Source organism: Meles meles, chromosome 20 (genome assembly GCF_922984935.1).
Source record: "Meles meles chromosome 20, mMelMel3.1 paternal haplotype, whole genome shotgun sequence".
NCBI lineage: Eukaryota > Metazoa > Chordata > Mammalia > Carnivora > Mustelidae > Meles > Meles meles.
This window is the reverse complement of record NC_060085.1, coordinates 6166905-6182819: the sequence shown is the minus strand read 5'-3', so window position 1 is coordinate 6182819 and position 15915 is coordinate 6166905. Positions and strand designations below refer to the sequence as shown.

The following is a 15915-nucleotide window of genomic DNA, read 5'->3' as shown; positions in this document are numbered from 1 at the left end:
AGGGATGCACCAAATACTACTGTAAGAATTACACTAATATCAACAGTCTTCTGACTGGTGTCAGAGTGTCTTCAGACACTCTTCTTGATGGCAGAGTCTATGCTCTTGACCTCCATGGAGATTTTGGAGCTCAGCACAAAGCTTGAATACAGTAGGCGCTCAAGCAATGTTTGTGGATGGAAAGGAAATTTGTGGAAATCCAGAAAACCTTAAACGTCACACTTGGGTGCCACGATTATACCCATTTTTGAGGTGAGAAACTGAGGTCCAGAGAGACTGTTAAAGGGTTGGGATATGGGTAGTGTAGTGGGTCTAGGAGGAACTGAAGTGGCAGCTCATACCTGGAGAGGAGGACGCTGTGGCCTGGAGACACAGCTCTGGGCCAGGAGGACTGATTCGGGGAGCGGGAAGCCCAGACGGAGAGCCTCGGGGTAGGAGCATGCAGAGCAGAAACGCTCACCTGCAAGGAAGGAGGCAGAGGGATGCGCAGGGCGGGCGGTGGGTGCGGGGAAGTGGGAGTTGTGAGGTGCACAGCCCGGGTTCCCCCACAGGCAGAAGGGGGCCAGAGGATTTCAGCAAGTTCCTCACAAGGGAACATTCCCTTTTAAGTGAGACTTGGTGCTGTGATGACAGTACATCGTGAAGCGCAGGGAGGCCCAGGCTCAGCCCCGTTTGCAGAATGTGGAGCAAATTCCCTCAGCGGTGGGTGGCGCGTCTCCGGGACCCGTCCACAGGGCCCCACTGTGTCCTAGCTTTCCCCAGGGTACCCCAGGAACGGTGCCCCTCAAGAACGCTCTGCAGATGGATCTTAATCATCCGCCCCGCCCGGCTGGGTCCTGCCCTCCCCAGGCCCCAGAAGGCTGGAGCGGCCACCCGCGTGAACGCCGTCTGCTTCCGCCGCCCCGACCCCGCGGGCCTCGTGCTGGACAGAGAGCGGCTGTACTGGGAGCTGAGCCGGCTGACCCATGGCGTCACCAGGCTGGGCCACTACACCCTGGAGGAGGACAGTCTCTGTGTCAGTGGTGAGCAGCGGCCCCTGCACTCTACTGAGCTGTCAAGCTCAAGGTCCACCCCTCCTTTCACCCCCACCCCGTCTTCTTTTTTCCCTTCTGCATCTCAGCACCTCCCCTCTCTCCTGTCCTCTCTACGCAGGCTACACCCACCAGACACCAGTAACTGCCCCCAGTGGTGAGTACGTGGGGGTCTTCGGGCCCCCCCCCCATCAGGGAAGGAAGCAGCAGACCCCCCCCCCACACCTCCAGCTGTCCGGGAGGGGATGCAGACTGGGAGTTCCCTGCAGTAGGATTCAGCTGTGCATGACCTCTGTGCTGGTGGCTGAACACAGAGAAATGACCATCACGTGGGGGTCGAGGGATGGAAGAAAGTACCAGAAGGCGGGCTTGAATAAATAAGAATGTTAGTTGGTAGATTGTCTCCTGTGGATCCTGCCCATCTTCACCTGCTGCGTGTGACGCTCTCAGGTTGTCCTCCCGGGTGGTTCTGGCACTAGGTCCCCAAGGACCCTCGTCACTTGCTATGGTCTCCAGTGAGATAGCTGCGGGTCCCGGGCCCTGCCCCCGTACCCATCCCAGGCCTGACTCATCTCTTCCTCCTCTGCTGCAGCCACTGGACGACCGCTGGTGCCATTCACTCTCAACTTCACTGTCACCAACATCCACTATACGGAGGACATGCAGCCTCCAGGCTCCCAGAAATTTAACAGCACAGAGAAGTCCCTGCAGCTCCAGGCGAGAGCGCTGCCCACCTCCCCCCTGCAAGCCCCGCCCCCTAGCCTCATCCTGCCTACAGATGGGAGGCCCCCCCATTCCAGCCCAGACCTTGGGAGCTAGCCCCTCCCACCTCACTCTTGCCCTACCCACGGATGCCCTTCCAGCCCCTGCGTCTCAATTCACTTATTTACTTCCCTTGCTTTCACCCACAGCTCGGACTCTTGTTCAAGAACAGCAGTGTGGGGCCCCTCTACTCAAGCTGCAGGCTGACCTTGCTCAGGTGAGTCCTTGCAATCCCAGGCTAGGGCCACCCCAAGGACCCCCAGACCCCAGGAGTTCCCTCTGCTTCCTTCCTACCTTCTCTGTCCCTGTCCTCAGAAGAGGTGGAGTTCAGGAACCACTGGCTCCAGGACCAAGGCCTCTTCTGATTGCAACCACCCCCCACCCCACCCATGTCCCCAGGTTCTAGGGAGCCCCTCAGCAGGATATGACCCTAGGCTAGTCATCCTTCCAAATACCCTCCTGCCTCCCTTTGACCAAAGAGGGCATTTCCTTTAGGTTTTCAGTTCTGTCCCCAGGATTCCTCTCAAGACAAGCATGCCTTTTCCACCTGCTTTAATCCCAAATTCCAGCTCTTCACCTGTCTCAAGTAGGAGCTCTCTTGTCCCCCAGCTTGCAGGTTTCAGAGCTGCAATTTAATAAAAATCCTCCCACCCACTGACTGTGTGCACAGCCCCAGGCTGGCCAGAGGTGGGTGCCAGCCTTCTCACTTGGCCTTGGCCCCTTCCTGTCCTGCCCCAGGGGTCCCAGGCGCCCTGCCTGGGGACTCCATCTATTGTTACCCCTACCCACCCACCCCCCAGGCCCGAGAAGGATGGGGCGGCCACTGGAGTGGATGCCATCTGCACCCACCGCCCTGACCCCGTGGGTCCTGGGCTGGACAGAGAGCAGCTGTACCAGGAGCTGAGCCAGCTGACCCGGGGTGTCACCAGGCTGGGTCCCTACACCCTGGACCCGGACAGTCTCTACATCAACGGTGAGGCATTGCCATCTGTGTCCACATCTCAACAGGCCCCACATCCTCCCCTCCATTCCTCCGTCTCACTCGTTACTCGCCCTCCTCACCCTTTCTACCTGTGCAGGTTACACCGGCCAGACCCGGGCCACCACCCCCAGCGGTGAGTGTCCAGAGGCTTCAAAGTCTCTGCAACCCTGTGGGTCCCTCTGCAACCCTAGAACAGAAGCAGCCAGGAGCCAGCTGCCTGCCCTCCGCACCCCGGCTCCACCCCCAGCCTCGGGTGAACCATTAAAGCCCCAGACATAGGCGCTGGCCCCTGGCATCTGCAGGATGACGAGGTCCCCACCCCGAGCACTGGTTTGGGGTGAGATAGCTGCGGGTCCCAGGCCCTGCCCCTGCCAGCTTCTACAATGACAGAGTGTGCGTCATTGGTGGGGGCCGTGTTGGGCTGTGGGCCTCCCCTGTGCAGAGAGGGCTTTTGCTGCTGCAGGATTCTGCATGAGTTCAGATCTCCACGGGGGTTCACATTTTCAAGTTCTGTAAGCAGGTCCTTTGTCTGTCTGGAGATGGGAGTGGAGCAGACCTGGATCCCCTTCCAGTGCATAATCATCTTCCTTTTAAAGAATTTTAGCTGTGATGATGCAGCAGCCATCTTTCCAGCAGCCCAAGTTGCCTCTTCATCGAGGACCTCTCCCTTCCCCTCCTCACTGTCACTCCCTCTCTTCGCAGGTTCCACCCATCCAGCTTCAGCCACCACCCCCAGCAGTGAGTATTTCAGACCTCTGTGTGCCTGGGACCACCACCCTTTCCCTAAAGATAGGAGCTGCTCAACCAGGAAGGCCTTCCCTCCTGATCTCCCCACCCTTCCGGGTGGGAAGGAGTCCAGAGGATGTTAATGGAAGTGCGGGCTGAGCTGGAGGTCACAGGGCCCACCCCTCCCTGCCCGCACAACACACCCCAGGATGATGCCCTGACTCCAGGCTGAATGCAGCATAGGGCCAGGCACACAGTTTGTGACGTGAGCTGCCACCACGGCCATCATTCCCTTATAGGTGTTACCTACCTTTGATTCATCCCTTGTGTTCTTTTCCCTCTGTTGCTGTGACCTCTGCAACCTTCCCCCTGTCCTCTCTGCCCTATCCCTCAAGTTCACAAGTAGGAAGGTCCTACTGGGACCAAAATCATTTCTACAAAATCATTCATTCAAGATCACTTCTTCCCTCATTATTGCTTACTTAGTTTCCCCGAGGAAACTCATCCATTTCTGTGGGTTTCAGGGACCACCTAACAACTCAAGGTCTAGCTGTTCAGAAGCCTAATCCTGAGTCCAGCCCTCTCCACACAGTGGCTTCTCACCCTTGGTCCACACACCTCCTAGACATCACCTGACCCCTCGGTCTCTGACCCTGAAGTCACCACCTTCTCCCAAACTTGCTCTTTTTCCTTATCACCAAAGGCAGGGACACAGGTGCCAACCTTCACCCTCCTTCTCACTCACCTCCCATCTATCCATCACCAAATCATCTCTTCTCCCTTCATAGTATCTCACAAGTCCTTTCACTGCATCTGTGTCATTCAGCCTTTATTCAGGCCACTGGCATTTTTCAGTAGGACTGGTGCAGTAGCCTCTATTCCGCCCTCCTACAGTCCTCTGCACAGCAGCTGCCAAGGGCCCTCCCAATGTACTTCTGTCCACATAATTCCTGTCTTGTTGACATTCTTTGGATGACTCCACCTTATCTACAAGTCATGTCCAAATCCCTGAGCTGTATAGTCACTGCCCCCCTTTTGGGGCTCATATCTATACTTCCACAAGGCCATAATGAAAACATTCGAGTCCCTTGAGAGCAACTGCTCAGTCTCCTGTCAGGCTCATACCCAGAGTGATTCTTCTGCTTGAGCACTCTGCCCCTTGCTCAGCCCCTGTTCACCTACCTCTTACTCGTGCTTTCAGTCACACCTGAAAAGATGCTTCCTCCTGGAAGCTGTCCTCGGTCGTTGGTTGGATGCCTCCCTGGGACTGAAAACCCTCCCGGCTCCCCTGAAGCATAGTGGTCTGGCTACTCTCCTGACCACAATATTAGGAGACTGTGCCCTATTCACCCTTGGACCCCCAGAGCCCAGCACAGGGCTTCACACATGTCAGAACCCAATACACGCTGGCTGAATGAATGAGTGAAAGTCCCCAATGCCTTAAAAATCCTGCAACATTCTCTCCTTCAGCTTCTGCAGTCCGTGGCTATACTTAGGTCCCTTGCTGGTGCTCCACTGTTGGAATTCCAGGCACCCTTGGTCCTTACTGTGGTCCTAACTGGACATTTTTCTCTTCCTCCCCCACTGCAGCCACTGGCCCCACTCTGGTGTCCTTCACCCTGAACTTCACCATCGCCAACCTGCACTATACTCAAGACATGGGGCACCCAGCTTCTTCCAAGTTCAACTCCACGGAGAGGATCCTCCAGCACCGGGTGAGAGTCCCCCGACGACCACCATCAGCCCCGCCACATGCGTGCTCCTGTAGTCCTTCAGCCCTTCTGCTCACGCCCCTTTCTTTCCCCACCAGCTCAGGCTTTTGTTCAGTAAGACCATTATCGGGCCCCTCTACGCTGGCTGCAGACTGACCTCGCTCAGGTGAGACCCCCAGATGGAAGCATGCATTGGGTCCAATGGACCCTCATGTACTGGCCAGGGGGGGCTCAGTTCCTGGGCATGCCTTTGGCATCGCTGGCCTCCAGCACCCGCTGTAACACCTTCCTGTGTTCTTCACGCCCTCATGGTGGGAATGTTCAGGTCTTAGAAATGAGGTGTCATGTTTGTCCTTATGGAATCCAGAGATGATCATTTGTTTTAGGTGAATGCTTTCCTCTTGGAAGAAGCACTATCTCTTGTCTTCAAGTGTTAAAGTCTTAAAGTGTCTTGTCTTAAAGTGTTTTTTGTTCTTAGTTGCAAGGGGGTTGTCTCAGATGAGAGACCTTTTGGAGAGCCCCTCTGGGCTTGAGCCAGCCCTTTCCATCCCCTCTCAGCTTCCTGCCTTCAGCTCTCTTGCTTTCCACACCTAGAAGGACCCCTCCTTCCACATTCCCATGTCCTTCCTTCCCCAGGCTTGAGAAGGGCGGAGCAGCCACTGGAGTGGACATCCTCTGCATCATCCGCTCTGATTCCGCAGACCCCAGGCTGGACAGGGAACATCTGTACTGGGAGCTGAGCCGTGAGACCTATGGCATCACCCAGCTGGGGTCCTTCACCCTGGACAGGGACAGCCTCTATGTCAACGGTGAGGGACTGTGCTCCAGGCAGAGTCTCTCCTGGCCAGAGTTTTGTGTTTCTCTAAAAGGAGCTGTGGTATATCTCCTTCTTCTCTGGTCTTGGTTCAGTCTTCATTCCAATGACATAACCATGGGCACTAGCCATCTACAGTGCCTCCTCCCCAAACATCCCTCCACTGCCTCGTCCCCTCTGCTTTCCCTACAAAGTCCCCCTAAATCCTGCCTTTCCCCTAATCCTTTATGTTCACCCTGACTCTGGCTTAGCTCCTCTGGCTTTCTCTCTGCAGGTTACACCTATGGAACCATAGTACCAACTACCACTAGTGAGTATTCCTGGCCCTGGTTTCCTGGGTCCCATCCCCGCTCTGTTCTCCTTTTACCTCCTGTTTTCAGTGAGGGAAAGACCTGGGAGGGCCCCTCACTCCTCCCTTCTCTCTCTGGGTTCTGGTGGAGAGTCCCAGCCCAGGGCAAGAGCATCTCACAGGCCCGTCCCCCCGCCATTCTGACCTTCATGTGGTTATCCCTCGGATTCTCCTAAAACCCTGCCCTGGAACTCTTCTCTAATCCATCCACTCACCTCTCTGCCCATTGTTCTGAGAGTGTCCCAACATCAGTGTTGCACCATCTGTTGGGTTTTCAGTGAACATGTATTGAATTGGTGCCTTCCGGTCACCATGCTGTACGTTACATACTGTCTTGATCAGCTCTGGCTGCCAAAGCAAAATACCACAGGCCAGGTGGCTCAGATGACTGACACGTATATTCTCACAGTGCTGGAGGCTGGAAGTCCAGATCAAGGTGCCAACAGGGTTGGTTGCTCTGAAACCTCTCTCCTTGGCGAGCAGGTGGCATCCGCTTGCTGCCTCTTGGCATGTCATTCCTTTGCACGCACATTCCCGGTGTCCCTCTGTGTCCTAATCTCCTTTTCTTATACCGAGAGCAGCCAGACTGGACTAGGGCCCACCCCAAAAGCCTCATTTTAACCCAGTTACCTCTCTAAAGTCCCTGTCTCCAAATACAATCACCTACCGAGGTACTAGGGAGTAGAGCTTCTTGAATTTGGGTGTGTGTGTATACAGGAAGGGCAGGAGACACAATTCATCCAAAAACACATGCTCTTTATCCTTTAGTTCTCCTCGCTACAACCATGTGGCTCAGCTCCATTTTACAGATGAGTAAACTCAGGCTGGGAGAGGCTACCAAGCCATACAGCAAATACATAACAGAACCAAGAGTTCCTGTGACTCCAAAAACTCACAGTCCCACTCCTCCATCAGTTAACTTCTTTAAAAAGATATGCTGGTTTTTGGTGTACACCTGTTATGTTCAAGTTCATCCCTAGCAAACCCTGGAGTGAGGACCTTGTAGCTTTTTCAAGAATTAACTGCCCCTGCATTAGATGTGTGTTTTTGGAGCTCTCTCAAACTCTCTTCTTGGGTCCATCTCTGGTCTGTTACACCACAGCATCCTCCCTTGCTCCTTCCAACATCACGGGGGGTCCAGGCTCCTCAGGTGCAATGACAACCATTTTTCCCAAATGATAAGAGGAAAAAATAAGTTAAAGTCAGTTCCATTGACTGTGTTTTGTTGCTCAGTATCCACTCCTTGGAATAGTTCCTGAAGCATTATAGGATCAATTCAATGTACATGGAGGGAAGATAAGGGTGGATGGATGGATGGATGGATGGATGGATGGATGGGAGGGAAGGAAGAAGAAGTGATGAATGGGAGGGAGGACAGAAGATGGATGGGCAGATGGAAGGAAGAAAAGGTGAATGGAGGGAAAAAAGGAAGAAGGGAAAATGTCTAAATAGATAGAAGAAATAGGTATGAAAGAAAGGAAATATGGATGGATAGATGGAAGAAAAGAAAAGGTGGAGGAAGGAAGCAAGGAAAAGTAGGTAGATGGAAGAAGCTGAGGATAGAAGGACAGACAGAAGAATGCAGAGAAAGAGGTATGAATGGAGAAAAAGGAAGGAAAAGAAGGAATGAGGCAGGAAAGAATGTTGTGTGCAAGGATGGTGGGTGGATATATGTATGTATGTCATGGGTACGTGGATGGATGGATGGGAAGGTGGGTGGATGGATGGAGACATGGAAGATGGATGGATAGAAGGATGAGTGGTTGGATGGGAAGGTGGTAGACAGATGATAGAATAAAGGAAAGAAGGGATGGAGGGAGGGAGAAGAAAAGTTGAATAGATGGAAGGAAGAAAGAATGAATGCATGGATGAATAGAAAGAAAGATGGAAGGAAAGAAGGAAGAATATACAGAAGGGAGCTTGGAAGGAGTAGTGAACAGAAGAGAGGGAGGGAAGAGGTAAGTTTTTCTTCCAAAGGTTTATCCTGAACAGTTAACCCTGAGCTGCTCACTGCTTATCCATTCTAGATCCAAGCCACTGGGCCTCTGGTCTCACTTGTATCATATGTTCATTTATTACACGTCCCCTGGGGTCTACACAGGTCACCCCAACTATTGAACATTGAGCCAGCTGCATGTGCTTCAGCAGGAGCATGCGTCTTCACAGGGGAGGTCATGAGCAAGGACTCTGGGATTGGAGAACCTGGGTCTAGACCCAGACTCTCCCTCTCCAGTCACGTAACCCCGGGCAGAGGACCATTTCTGTACTGTGGTTCCTCCTCTGTTTAGTGTGGGTGATTCTAGCCCCCAGCTACTTACCCAGGTAAAAAGCTCCATATGAAGTGAGTGATCAGAAGGTATTTGCTTATTTGTTTTATATAGTGAATATTTACATAGTGTTTACCCTGTGCCCAGCACTGTGCTTAGGCACTTTACAGAATTTGACTTGTTCAACCCTCATTACAGCTTTTGAATTAGGAATCATTATCTTACAGAGGAGTAAATCAAGGTACAGATTGGTTACAGTTCCTAGTTGGATTTTTTTTATACAATGCATAGAAGTTTGGCATAGCTGGGTGTAAGAGAGAGACAGAGAAGAATAGAGGGACAGAGACACAGAGAGATAAAGAGTTAGAGATGGGGGAGCAGAGAGCACATGGAGGACAATGTGTGGGGTTTTCCCCGGTTCCACATCAGTATGGTAAGTTGGAGACTTTCCTTTCCGGGAAGAACAAAGCTGCTAGTGTTTCCACAGACCCCCTCCACTCCTGCACCTGGGTGGGAATACCATCTCCAGCCCCCAAATCATTATACCTGTCCTTACTTGCTGCTGGAGTTGTCCCCATTAACACGTGACCCTCAGGTTTGTGGGTGGAGGACAAGAGGCCCTTGGAAGCCCCACCATGGGTGGATGTTGGGCACCCCAACGTCCCCATAAGCCTTGGCTCTCTCTGCCCCTGTCGCAGCTGGGGAGGTCAGTGAGGAGCCATTCACGCTGAACTTCACCATTGACAACCTGCGCTACTCGGCAGATATGGGCCGTCCCGGCTCCCTCAAGTTCAACATCACAGACAGCCTCATGCAGCACCTGGTAAGAGACCAGCTTTCCCGTGACGCCTCCTCGGGGCTGTCACCAGGTCTGACCACACTGGCCCTCTCCTTCCTCTCCAGCTTGGCCCGTTGTTCCAGAGGAGCAGCCTAGGAGCCCGATACGCAGGCTGCAAAGTCACCTCACTAAGGTGAGAATCCCCACCCACCCACCATGACCCCCTGCAGAAGGACAGGATTTCTGACTGGGGGTGGGGAGCCACTGCCAGTTGTAGCAGACTGTCTTGGAGGGTCCTTGTTGGCATCCATGTCTTCATGTTACATTATTGTTAAAATTGTGACAAAATACGTACAGACATAAAATTAGCCATTTCACTCTTTTCAAGCATACATTTCAGTGACACCTGTTACGGGCACGATGCTATGCACCCATCATCCTACTCGTTCTGAAACTCTTCTTCGGGCCGTTACTTGCACTTTCCTGGGCTGGTATGGGTTCTGTGGGGGTTTACAAAGTACTTCTCCAGCTGTGTTCTCAGTCTGCTATTATCGGTGGTGCAGCTCCCCTGAGGCAGGCAGTGGGCAGGACAGCACAGGCACTGTCCCTGCATTTATCTAGTGGAGGAAGAAGAATCTGAGCAGGAGAATAAAATATCTAAAATGGTTTCAAATATAGTAAGGTGATGCGAAGCAGAAATGCAGAAAGACGGGAAAGCAGCTTTACCTAGGGCACAGGATAGTTCATGGAGGTGATTTCTGAGCGGTGCCTGAGGTGGAAAAGGATTTGGCCGTGAAAACTGTTCCATGTGGAAGAAACAGCATGGGCAAAGGTCCTGAGGTAGGAATGAGCTTGGCATATTCAGTGAACAGCAAGGAGGCCGGAGTGGCTGGAACAGACAGAGAGAAAGGAGGTGTGTTTCCAGACAGCAGCAAGATCCACATCATGTAGAATCTTGGCAGGAATGGATTCTTTTTTAATTGTGATAAAAGATACACAACAGAAAATGTACCATCTGAATCATTTTTAAGTGTCCGGTTCAGTAGTGTTAAGTGTGTTCACATTATTGTGCAACCGGTCTCCAGAACTTGCAAAAACTGAAATTCTATACCCATTAAACAACGGCTCCCTGTTTCCATCTACTCCCAGATGTTAACCATCACCGTTCTACTTTCTGTCTCCATGAATCTGACCACTCTGGGTATCTCACACAAGTGAAATCATATGGTATTTGCCTTTTTGTGTCTGTCTTAACTTCACTAAACATAAAGTCCTCAAGGTCCATCCACCTTGTGGCCACTGTCAGCATTTCCCCTGCTTTTAAAGCTGAATCATATTCCATTATATGGATATATCCTATTTAGTTCATCCATTCATCAGGACTTTGGTTTTTGCATGGAACAGGCAATGGGCAGGGTGCTGGGAGTTCAGCACAACAGTGAGCTAAACTGTCCCATTACTTGACTTCAATGGAGGCCGCTGTCTAGAGGGAACAGGAACAAATAATATAGGTTCACACTGAGGGCATCAGGGCTGTGATGGGGGAAGCATGGGGTCCTGTGGCAACCAGGATCCTCTCCTGACTCTGCCTGGGAGGGCTCTTGGAGAACGAGGAGGTGTCTAAGTTGAGAGCTGAAGGATGACTGGGAAATTATCAGAGAGTAAGGAGAGAAGGAGAGAGACCTCCAGACAGAAGTCGCTGCATGTGCAAAGATCCTGGGGTGAGAGAGTGTGGCCAGGTGGAGAAACTGTGAATGGTTCAGTAAGGCTAGAACATGGGACGTGAGGTGTGCAGCGCCCACAGGTGGAGAGGTACGACATGGGCTGCACTCCCTACACATCAGTCTCTCCTTCCTCAGGTCTGTGAAGAATGGCGCCAAAACAAGGGTGGACATCCTCTGCACCTACCGGCAGCCCCCCAGCAGCCCGGGTCTGCCTGCCAAGCAGGTGTTCCATGAGCTGAGCCGGCAGACCCGCGGCATTACCCGGCTGGGTCCCTATTCTCTGGACAAGGACAGCCTCTACCTCAATGGTGAGCGGTTCTCAGCCCCCCTCACTGCTTCCATACCCCCATCCCACAGTTCAGGAAACCAAGGGGAAACCTTGAGACAGATTCAGGTGTGAATCTCAACTCTATACTGACCCCTACCCTCCAACAGTCACTCTGTAAGGCTGTCCCTGATCACACCTGTTCTACAGATGAAGACATGGAGGCTCTGAAAAGTTAAGTAATTTGCCCAAGTGGGTGCAGCTAGAGAAGGATGGAGCCAGGCCTGAGCCGCAGCAGTTAGCATCCAACACTGCGCTTTACCCTATGCTTTTAACTCCTGAAAGATCATTCCAGGGGAGGCATGGGAAAATAAAATCCCACATCTGTCTTCCCTCCCAGCTTCTTACCCTAGACCAGGGATGGGCTTCTCTCCTGGGTGGGGCCCTAGTGCCAGGAAATGAAGTAGACACTCTGGACATCTGTGGGATCCAAGTTTTGGACATGCTGGACATCATTCTAGAAGCCAGGAAGGGGCAATGTTTAAGAAGGTGACCCTCCTCTGGGGTTTTGAGAGGCAGAGCATGGAACGTGGTGAGGTGTATTGGATTAATTCAGCTTCTCTCCTCTCTGTCCCCAGCTTAGAAATGGTATTTGGCAAATCACACTTTCATATACCATTGCCACATCGGGTGGACAGGGAGACATCCTGGCCCTTTATGACTCCCATTTGAGCAAAGAGGGAGATGTGCAGAGAAGGAAAGCGACCTACCCATGACACTAGTCAGTCTGGGTCTTGATGTGGAGAGATCACATCTGTTCACTTCACCTTGGCCCTTTCAGGGGCAAGTTTAGGATATTCCCCCCCTGTAAAATATGCTTCTTTTTGTTCACTCAACCAACAGTCCCCAGAATCTGCTATAAGCCAGGCCTTGTGCTTGGCACCAGGGACACAGGCTACATGGGCAACCTGTCCTAATGTTAGCTCCAAAGGGACAGAGATATTTTGTTCATGATATATTCTCCAAATGTAATAGAACTTGGCACATAGTAGGTTCTCAATAAATAGTTGTTGGTTGGAGGGATAGATTGGAGGGAGGGTGGAAGGGTAGATATTGGGATGGATATATATGTGGGGGAATAAATGTGTGAACATAAATGTGATGAGGGTCTCTTAGGGGCATACTGGAGAGGTGGATAGGGAAGGGTTATCTCTACCTGGAAGATCAGGAAAACCTTAATGATGGAGATGACATTTGAGTCTGATCTTGGAAAATGCATAGATGCTTACCTGGTACACAGAGTGAAAGGCCAGCAGGAGCCCCACATGGACAAAGGCATGGAATATCTGGGATTGTGCTGCCATTTCCCCTTACGTGTGACATTTTTGTTTCCAGGTTATAATGAACGTGGTCCAGATGAGCCTCCTACAAGTATGTATCTTTGCAACCAGTACCCATATCAGCCTCTATGGGTCTTGAGCCAAACTTTTCTCCTCACTAATAAAGGGAGCTTGTCCCAATCTCAGGCTGCTCTCCTGAGTGTGGCCAGGGGTCAGTGGGAAGAAGCATGCTGAGTCCTTGGTCTCTTCTGGGCCTGCAGCCATGGCATTGGCTTTCTAAACTTTCCACACCCTTTTGGGTTGGGGGAAGAAATTTGAACAAACATTTCCTACAGGGATGTGGGGTTGAGGTCAGATGATGAGTCCATGCCTCCTGAAAACAAGATCTCCTACAAGGGTCACAGAATGGGCCTCAATGTCAAGATGCAGCTGTAGTGGCCACTCAGTGGTTTGGCCAAATTTGCCTGTTCAGTTGTCCAATGGTCCCTTCATCTATCTTTTAATCCATCCATTCTTCCATTCTCCAAGTTTTCTCTTCTCTCAGACTTCTCCATTCTTCCTTCCCTCTATCCACTTTTTCTTCCTTCTTTCCCTTTGTCCATCCATACATTCATCCATTCTTCCTTTCTTCCATTGATCCATTCATCCTTCCTTCCCTCCTTCCCTCTCTTCTTTCATCCACCCATCCATCAACTCATCCATCCGCCCTTCTATCTCTCCTTCTTGCATCCATCCATGCTTTATTCCTTCTCTCCTTTGTCCATCCTTCCATCCATCCATCTTTCATTCTTTACTTCTTTCCATCCATTCATCCCTCCATCCATCCTTTCTTCCTTTTCCCTCCATCCATCTATCCTTCATTCATTCTGCCCTTCATGCATTCTTCTATCCTTCCATCCATCCATCCATCCATCCATCCATCCTCTGCCTATTCACTTGCTTTCTTTTCCTCCTTTTTCCCTTCCATCCATCTCTCCAACTTTTCTTCCTGTGTTTATTCTTTCTTTCTTTTTGACCCCTCATTTTCTCATTATTCCTCTGTCCATCCAGGTATCCCCCCTGTCTGTCCACTTTTCTGCCCATTCATCTCCCTGTCCTCTTGCTTAATCTCTCTCTTGTTCACCCACCCTTACTTTCTTGAGTTTATTTCACTCGTGGGCTCATTCATCCCTCTGCTCACACAATTCCTCCTTCCCTTACTCTCATTGATGACACACCTGTGAATGCTTGTCCTGGGGCAACCACTGCTAGAGCCCAGACGAGCTTTGGGGAGTTTCTCCCACTGTGTGAGGACTTTGTTCCTTCCTGAGACTGCTCTTTCCACAGCTCCTGAGGCAGCCACCACATTCCTGCCTCGTTCATCATCACCTACACAACCAGAAGCCACCACAGGTATCTGGGAGATCCCTTTTCTTTCCCAAGAACAGCTCTGCTCTACCAGTCAGTTGTAAAATTCTGGTGTAGGACAGTCATGTCAATTGCAAAGATTATACTGACAATTCAGTCTAATGCATACCCTTATGGAGCCACTAGTTTTGTGAGATCAGCAGACCATTATAACACAATGTGAGATATTTTGGGGAGAGGCACTTAGTATAATTTTGGGGGGAAGTCTTTCTGGAGAAAGTTTCACCCAAAATGAGAGTTTAAGAATGAGGAGGTGTCATCCAGGAAAATAGGGGATGAAGAGTTTTCCTGATATAGGAGATTTGATGACCTAAGTCTCAGTGGCCAGAAAACAGCATAGTGTATGGAGAGAATTGAGAGGGATTTGGTTTGCATAAAGCATAAAGCTGAACCTGGAGGGTATGTGAAGCTGAAAGGATCACAAGAACCATATTGGGAAGAACCTTGAGTGCCAGGTCAAGAACTTTGAACTTGACACTGAAGGCCAAAGGAAGCCATGGGTAGTGGTGACTATACTGAGATTTTTTACTTAAGAAAATTTCTTCTAGTTTTCAGTGTAGAGAACATTCTTTAGAGAGGGCATCCAGTAAGTCTGCTGGGGTGTTGGTCCAAGTGAGAGAAGAAAAGGCTTGAGCTGGAAGAGGAGAGAGAGGATGTATATGAGGACCATTCTGCAAGTGGTATTGGGGTTACTTGGAGGGGAAGGAGGAGGAGCTGAACGACATGATGGTTTTGAATTGGGCGACCAGATAGTGGGTGGTGGTGCCACTGGAAGAGAAGATGACAGAGTACAATGAATGTAGGACTCTGATTTGGTCTCAGGCCAACTCTCAGTAGTAGCCATCTCTCCCCTCTCTTCTTATAGCTATGGGATACAGCTTGAAGACCCTTACACTCAACTTCACCATCTCGAACCTCCAGTATTCAGTGGACATGAGCAATGGCTCAGCTATGTTCAACTCCACCAAGAGGACCCTGCAGCGTCTGGTGAGACCTGGTCCCAGAAGTTCCTAGTGGGATCAATTCCACCCAGCCCTTGCCCCACTTTTGTCTCTCCTGTTCATCCTCCTCCCCCTTCCTCCCCAGCTTGGATCCTTGTTCCAGAAGAGCAGTTTGGGCCCCTTCTACTCAGACTGCAGACTAATCTCCCTCAGGTAGGACTTTTTTTCTGAGCATTTGCCAGTAGTGACCGTTTTGGTGACCAACCCTTCTGATTTCCCATTTGTTTCCCCCCTCCTTGTGATCCCCATAGTGAGATTTAAGGACCTCCCTTTAGAGTCCCCACATCCCTCTCTCCCCAGACCTGAGAAGGATGGGCCAGCCACCCATGTTGATGCCATCTGCACCTACCGCCATGACTCCATGGGCCATGGACTTGACAGAGAGCAGCTTTACTGGGAACTGTACCAGCTGACCCATGGTGTCACCCAGATGGGCTTCTATACCCTGGTCCATGACAGCCTCTTCGTCAATGGTGAGTGATTTTCTAGCAATCATTATTGGTCCCCATTCTACTTTATTTCCTCATTAACAAGTCAGCCCAAGTTCTGACGAAGCAATACCCTCCCCAAACTCTCCATGGAGAAAGTCTCTCCTGTTATTTTAGGTAAATAGCATGAAATTCTTTGACAAATTAATATAATGGATTCTATTTTGAACCCCGAGTGTCTGACTCATGGGATCTCTTGGGACAGGAGTTCTACAGTGTGAGGCCCCTCTATGTCAGTGGTTCCAACCTGCCCCTCAGGAGACACTTGG

The 15915-nt window shown here is 51.1% G+C and overlaps 1 protein-coding gene across 1 annotated transcript in view; it reads left to right on the top strand.

Moving 5' to 3' along the window:
• MUC16 (mucin 16, cell surface associated) overlaps positions 1-15915 on the top strand; it is a 112945-nt gene that overhangs the window by 89536 nt on the left and 7494 nt on the right. Inside the window, exons 58-76 of the mRNA XM_045991473.1 lie at positions 850-1022; positions 1153-1188; positions 1624-1748; positions 1943-2010; positions 2594-2766; positions 2873-2908; positions 3478-3513; positions 5092-5216; positions 5312-5379; positions 5850-6022; positions 6302-6337; positions 9342-9466; positions 9547-9614; positions 11281-11453; positions 12806-12841; positions 14077-14142; positions 15023-15144; positions 15244-15311; positions 15459-15631. Coding sequence (XP_045847429.1) covers positions 850-1022; positions 1153-1188; positions 1624-1748; positions 1943-2010; positions 2594-2766; positions 2873-2908; positions 3478-3513; positions 5092-5216; positions 5312-5379; positions 5850-6022; positions 6302-6337; positions 9342-9466; positions 9547-9614; positions 11281-11453; positions 12806-12841; positions 14077-14142; positions 15023-15144; positions 15244-15311; positions 15459-15631 — 1880 coding nt within the window. The remainder of the gene's footprint in view (positions 1-849; positions 1023-1152; positions 1189-1623; positions 1749-1942; positions 2011-2593; positions 2767-2872; positions 2909-3477; positions 3514-5091; positions 5217-5311; positions 5380-5849; positions 6023-6301; positions 6338-9341; positions 9467-9546; positions 9615-11280; positions 11454-12805; positions 12842-14076; positions 14143-15022; positions 15145-15243; positions 15312-15458; positions 15632-15915) is intronic.